Below are 7,375 nucleotides of genomic sequence, written 5' to 3'. Positions count from 1 at the left end.
GGAGACCGTGAGTTCTAGTCCTGCCTTAGGCACAAAGCCAGCTGGGTGACCTTAGGCCAGTCACTCTCTCTCAACCCTAGGAAGGAAGCAACGGCAAACCACTTCTGAAATCTTGCCAAGAAAACTGCAGGGACTTGTCCAGGCAGTCACGAGGAGTCAAGACTGACTTGAGGGCACCAAAAAAACCCACACCCCACCACGCTACAATTCGCAGAAAGCGCTTTTGTTGGCAAAGTTCAGAGGCGGCGTTTTAATAATCCGCTTTTTAGTCAGCCTTAATTACGTGTGAACAGGCCACACGGTTCGGGTCTCAGTTGTCAGAATCAACGATTGGGATCTTGCCAGACTCAAGTGGCCAGGACTGCAGCGCAGTCCTTATCCCCTCCTTTCCGGCATTACCAATTGGAGGTCTCCGTTGCAGTCACGGGATGCGGAAGCGATGAAGCGATTGGTTAGAAGGCGGTTGCCTCGGGGACCACTCGGAGGAAGGCGCGAAAAGAAGCAGAGCGGGAGCCGAAGGGAGCCCGACTCCAACCTCCAGAGGCCGGAGAGCTCAGGAGACTCGAGGGAGATTGTGGAAGCCCCAAGCGAAGGAAGGCAGCGTTTAAATTACTCCGTAAGTAATATGTAGCAGTATAACTCGGCAGGGACGGCAGAGTGGGGTTGGAGTTTTTAGATGCGCCTTTTGTGACTTTACTTTTGGGCAGAGTCTAAAAGCTAACTGCCTCCTCCGGCTTTTTATAACCAGGGAAAGAGGAGAGGGCGCTGAGTAGTAAAATAAACACTGTTAGATTCGTGTGTGACAGAAGAATCTTTAGTTTGATAAGAAATTCATTAGTTAAAATAAGACATTTGTTTCCTGTCCATAAAAAGAGGATTTACCTAAAAGAAAGATGAAACAGCTGGAGGTGGATAGAGAGAGAAAGGGTGCCGGCAGTGCTTGCTTCCAACTTGACTCATAAAAATATTTTGGATAGTCGGTGAAATGAGATACTAAGATAACGCTGAAAAGTATTTGGGCAATAAATAGTATTCTCAAAGACACTATTCTCTAAGGTTTATTTCTCTACCAAAAATATAATATGAGAGATTGTGGGAAAATTGTGTGTGATTCAGTTGATAGTTTATCCTATAAAGGGCAGCTCAGGCCGTGGGAAGAGATCTGGCAAAAAGCCTTCCAAAGACTCCATCGTAATTAACCCACTATAAATGAGGAAGGGAAATTCCTATTACAGTGTTCAGGATTCTGTATTTACCCCAGATTAGTACTACAGAGAGAGCCAGTTTGGTGTAGTGGTTAAAGCATCAGGCTAAAAAACCCCGAGGCTGTGACTTCTAGTCCTGCCCTCAGCACAAAGCCAGCTGGGTTACCTTGGCCAGTCTCTCTCAGCCCTGGGGAGCACGCAATGGCAAACCACTTCTGAAATCTTGCCAGCAAAACTGCAGAGACTTGTCCAGGCAGTCACCAGGAATCAGCACTGACTCAAAGGCACATACACACAGTACTACAGATATCTTATTGAAATCTGGACACTTCATGCTTCTTTGGTCTTGCTAGGGAATTGAAAGGTACCTCCACAGATTTTTTTTTGTGGTTTGTACAAACTGGCTTTTCTAATCTTTCTCTGATGCTTCTTGATTTTCTGCATTCATAAATATAAAGGATTTTCTTTAATCTGCAAACCACAGAGGAATCTGAAACATCTGAAATAATTTTAATTGCCTAATTCAAAAGGTATTTTAAATTTAGTTGTTAAAAAAAATTGAGATTCAGGCCTTTAGTACTAATTTTATTTTATGAACATTGACCCAGGGTACAGTACTTTGGGAGATATGTGTTGTACATTCATAGAGGCACTGTCATTTTCATAGTTAGAATTTAATTTCTTTTCTAAGCTCTGTACTCCCATGGCTTGTCTCTGTAGTTATTAGTAAAAACCAGCTAAGTGCCTTGTTTTAAAGTCATCCCAATTCATTGTTTCATTTTATCTTTTATAAAAACATTTTAAAATATCCCTCCAAGGTTCCCATTTTTACATACATGGCCATCACACTATTCTCTTTCAGGGCAAGCTGCATTGTGTGGATCACAGAAAAACATTAATAAATAGTAAGAAAAGGAAATTAAAGGCAGGCAATAAAAGGAAATCTAACTAAATATAGTTTACACTATACTATGCTACATCTTTCTATCTTTGCAAACTAACCTTGCTTCTACCATGTCTATATACCACTTCATAAATTGCCTTTTATTCATTATACTTCTCATCTTTCTTTTTGAGGATCTCATGGACTCTTTCCAACCACTTTTTTCAACTGTGATTGCCATCATGAAATGTTGAATTTGAAATTGGCCTTCTTTTTTTCTTTACATTCTAATACTTATTTTTATTTTTTTTAATTTCATGTTAGTTGATTACTGTATTTGACTTTCTTTCTTTGGTTTTTGCCTGCTCATTTTCTCTCTCTCTCTCTCTCTCTCTCTCTCATCACAATATTATCAGTTTTCCCCTTCTTCACATCCAATTCACTGTTCACTCGTATACTTATTCTGTTATTTGATCTTCATTCATTCTCTCTGTATTCCAAATCCCCTAAACATACTTTTTTATAATGCAATATATTTTTATGCAATCTTCATTCATTCATTACCCATTCATTCTTGACCCAATTTCTTCTTTTTTTATAGTACTACCAGTTCTCATTACATCCAATTTATGCTTCTCCCCACATAATTAACTCTTACTTCCATATAACAAAGAGTGCAGAAGTATACTTTTACACATAACCGTTTTCACTTCTTTCAGCAAACATTTATTCCTCACAATAGACACATATACAGCCCATTACCCTTCCTCCATTGATTGCATATCTTAAAATTTCTCCACACATTTTTGCATCTTTAGTACATTCTACCATGTTATATAAATTCATCAATTTGCCTTCTCAGGCATGAGAAAAACCTATCTGGTAGGGTGAGGTGTATCAGAGACAGCAGTGTCTCAGGTGGGTCCCAAGAGAAATGCAGCTAAGCTCTAGCTGAGCAAGGGCATATGAAGTTGAGCATGGAACATGGAGTATGGCTTTCAGAAACTTGAATGGCTTTTAAAATAGAGGCATCCTTATTATCACAGAATTGTGTACCATATAACAACAAACCCAGGACCACTGCTTTATATAGTTTTATTGCTGCAGGAATGTAATTATTGCCATGATGACTAGCATATTTTAAGATTGCATTAGAAATGTTGCGCTCTAATAGAAAGCTCACTCAGTTGGTTGTTCCAGCAAGTGGACAGTTAGAAGTGGATGCCTAGGTATTTGAAGTCCTTGATGTAATCAGTTGGTCTTTTGTTAATTTTCCATACCTGAGATTTAAATAATATTCATCTTGCCTGAAGTAAATGTCATTAGAATAAGTTGGGTTTAATTCTGAATTCAGATTAGGTTTCTGTTTCAGGTACAGGGGAGAAATTGAGCCCTGTAGTCATCCTTTGCCAACTTATTTACAAGTATGTGATTTTTTGTTTTTTGGTCATGTGTGACTACTAAGGTAGCATTTAAAAACAGCATTGTATAAGTCCCATGTGCCTTTAAATTTTGTTTTGGATGGAATTTAAAGGTACTGTGTATAGAATGCCTGAATAAAAAATGTGTCAAATCCTACTTTAGAGTTAGTCTGGGCTATCCATTTAATAGAATTGTAAATTGGCAGTCCTCGATTAGTGACTGTCTCATTCAGCAACTGTTCAAAGTTACAACAGTGCTGAAAAAATAATTTTATGGCTAATGCCTGCATTTATAACCTTCGCAGCATCCCTCAGTCACATGATCGCCTTATAGTCAGTATGCTTTGATCTGTGCCTGGCTTTTTGTTTTTCTTATTTTTCCCTCTCACAGAGTGAAGAGATTAGAGAGGAAGGGATTACAAGAGAGTAAGCAGGCATATAATGGGGAATCCACATTGAAAGGAATGTGCCACATCATTTCTTTTGAAGTGGGTTCCCCATTGTGTGCCTCCTCATTCTCTTGTAATCTCTTCCTCTGCTATCTCCTGCTCTGCAAGGGTGGGGGGGGGGGAGAAATGGGTCAGGCATAAGAGAGAGTGCCTACAGAAATAATTTTTTTTCCTTTTTTCTCTCCTCAGAGCACAAGCAGGTACACAATAGGGCTGTTTGTGTAGTTTGCTGAGGGTTGCCGGCACCACCAAATTCCTTTTGATATGTATTCCCCATTTTGTGCCTGCTTACTCTCTTGTAATCAGGGCTGTGGAGTTGGCACATAAAACCCTTGACTCCAACTCCTTTATTCATGGTGACTCCGACTCCTTTATTTATATATCAATATGGGAAATAAATTATAAATATACTAATTATGTATTTCCTATATCAACTGCAAGCACGCAACATACAAGGCATTTCATCACTGCCAATGTGAATCAGCAGGCAACTTTTCAGAACCCTAAACCTGTTAAAGCTTGGATCTAAAGGCTATAGCTAAGACATTCTGTTTTTTTATTTTATTTATTAAAGAAATTACAAACATTCAGTAACCTTATAGTTTAAACAAAGGATAAAAGCTAAAAAATAAAAACAATGAGGTTATATTTTAATCAAAATATATATATTTTGAAATTTGCAGAAAACTTGAAATTAAAATATATCCTAAAAATAGGTTAATCAAATTATTATCTATGAAATAGGAAATTTTAACATATTATATACAATTTAAATTTATTAGGAGTTGGAGATGGCACAATTTTACTGACTCCAGCTCTGACTCCAGTAACCCAAGAATTGCTTCCAACTTCATGACTCCGACTCCACAGCCCTGCTTGTAATCCCTTCCTCTTCAATCAATGGAAATACAAACATTAATTCCATTCTTGCTAATTATCTCAGCACTGAGATGAGCACTCCAAAGGGCAGGGGACTGGTTAGGAGGCAAACAAAAGCCAAAGGTGTGAAACTGATTAGTCTTGTCAGTTTCGAGCCAGCTATCCCAGGATGAGCATTCCAAAGGGCAGGGAGTGGGCAAAAGAAAAATACAGTTGCAGTCATGTGATTTCCCATTTAGCCAGCACTTCACTTAATGACAGAGCTGCCTGTCCCAATTGTGGTCTCTAAACGAGGACTACTGTACTATATTCCAGAATCCTAGATTAAGTTGACATAAAGTTTTTCTGTTTTCAAGGTGTATAACCAGCTATGGATTCACCTGTTCCAAGCGTTGCTGAAGTTCATGGAATACTGCTAGCTTTGCAAAAGAATTTGGAATGTCCAATCTGGTATGGAAAAAAAGCAATTTGAATATCAAGATTTCATTAAAAATGTATAATATCTAACATTCTATCCTTAGTTTAGCATCCTACTTTTTCTAAATTACTACAAAATCTAGATGAAAACATTGAAATTCAGTGTACTTTCCCCATTAAACTAGACAATATAAGAAAAAAATCTGAAATTGGAATAAAACCTTTTCATGCAAGAGTTTCTTATCTTACACACCAAATTTGTCCTTTAACTTTTTCATGACATTTTTCTGTGTTATATTTTTTTCTTTTTGTATGTAGCTCAATATTCATTGCAGTGGGGAAGGAAAAAAACCAGACATCTGAAAGAGCTTCAACTAATATAGTAAATTTATGTACTGTTCAACATGTGCAATTGTTTAAGTAATTTTGAAAAATGCTGTACAATACTTGGATACTAGTAGTGCAAATTAAAGAAAAATAGAATATGCGTCTACATGTTGACATATATACTTTATATATCTGGGAATATAAGGTGGGTATAACTGTATAGGATTGCTTCCTGCAGGGAGGGAAGTTTATGTGCTGCTTCACCATTTGTTCTGTACATCTTTTCAAGCCGTAAGAAGTACAGTGGCCATAAGAGAGATAAATGCTCATATGGCTACTCCAAGAAGCCATGCAATCCTCCAGTGTCGTTTTCCTTAACTTGGAATGATGATGTAGCCTAATACAGGAGTTTTCAAACTTTTTTAAGCAGTGTTACTTGTTAGTTAAAAAAATCCTAAAATAAAAAAAATCAAGAGGCAAAGATCTAGTTCTCATGGAACCCTAGGGTTCTGTGGAACACAGTTTGAAAAACCATGGTCTGATATGTCTGGATATCAGACGAACAAAATAGGAGAGGTTGTTCCAGAAATACAAATTATATACAACTTTTTTTCCATAGTGCCAAAGTTTGCCTAGAGTACAGTATGGCCAGAGAGTCTCAAGAAAGGTTAGAAAAGAGTAAGTTCATCTTCACTATATATAGCAGATGCAGGTATGAGAAAGGGGTACCTCAGGCCTTTACTGCTGGGAGGAAAATATGATTAAGAAGACGGATGATTTTTTAAAACTTTCTTCCTCTTCATTTCTGAGGGTATTGGAAGTATAAGCCAAGACGAACAGTACAATTAGTTATGTTTCCTGCCATAATTGAAGTTTGTTGGAGTACTACATAGACCATCATTTTTCTAGGGAAAAATAAGAGGTTTTGCATCCCAAATATTTATTCCGGGAGCTAGATATATGTTATGAACCTTTTGGGTTAATCTGCCTTTTATATAAATAACTAAAATAACTAAACTGACACAGTGTATAATAGTAGAGGTAGACCTCGCTTAGCGACTGCTTTGGGCAGCGATCGTTCAAAATTATGATGGTGATGAAAAAGTAACTTTACAACAATACCCGCATTTATGAGCTTTGCAGTGTCTCTCAGTCACATGTTCGCCATTACAGTCAGTCAGTTTGCGTTGTCCTGTGCCTGACCCATTTTTTTTTTCTTTTTCCCTCCTGGCAGAGAGGAGAGATTGCTTAAACAAGCAATCTCTTCCCGAGCTGCTTTTCTCCCCAAGCACAAAGGTCCCTAAAAGGTGCTAACCATAAATTAATAAGCTCAGCTCTGTGACCTTAATTAGCTGGCTTGTAGCTGCTGCTTGTAACTGACAAAACTTCTATCACTTTCACACTTTTGGCTTTTGTTTGCCTCCTAAGTGGCTCAGGGCTCAGAGCTGTGAGTGTGCTAGGCAAAAGCTGGCGCTAGCGCATTCCTTTCAATGCATATTCCTCATTGTGTCCCTGCTTACTCTCCTGTAATCCCTTCCTCTCCAATGAATGTAAATACAAACATTAATTCTCTTCTGCTAATTATCCCAATGCCAGGGTGAGCATTTCAAAGGATGGGGGAGTGGGAAAAAGGAAAGCTGAAGCAAAATTGTAAGTCATGTGATTTTTCACTTAGCGACTGCATCACTTAGTGACCTACTCGCCAGTCCCAATTGTGGCTTCTAAACAAGGGCTACCTGTATATACAAATGTTTAATATTTCCTGTTGCTGTAAAAAGTTGAAGTGAACTATTC

At 38.1% G+C, this 7,375-nt stretch overlaps 1 protein-coding gene across 2 annotated transcripts in view; it reads left to right on the top strand.

Annotated features, from left to right (window-relative positions):
- Positions 1-17: 17 nt before the first annotated feature.
- The window catches only part of BRCA1 (BRCA1 DNA repair associated), a 60,923-nt gene continuing 53,565 nt past the window's right edge, over positions 18-7,375 (top strand). Inside the window, exons 1-2 of one of the 2 annotated variants that reach the window (XM_088143324.1) lie at positions 18-616; positions 5,194-5,287. In XM_088143324.1, coding sequence (XP_087999450.1) covers positions 5,208-5,287 — 80 coding nt within the window. In that variant the 5' untranslated portion in view covers positions 18-616; positions 5,194-5,207. The remainder of the gene's footprint in view (positions 617-5,193; positions 5,288-7,375) is intronic. The other variant, XM_088143325.1, reaches the window with a different exon arrangement.

The sequence above is a fragment of the Python bivittatus genome, unplaced genomic scaffold (genome assembly GCF_059951505.1).
Source record: "Python bivittatus isolate LINGU-HERP-01145 unplaced genomic scaffold, Pbiv_v1 ctg000410_np1212, whole genome shotgun sequence".
Taxonomy (NCBI): Eukaryota; Metazoa; Chordata; class Lepidosauria; order Squamata; family Pythonidae; genus Python; species Python bivittatus.
This window is presented reverse-complemented; position numbering and strand designations above follow the sequence as displayed.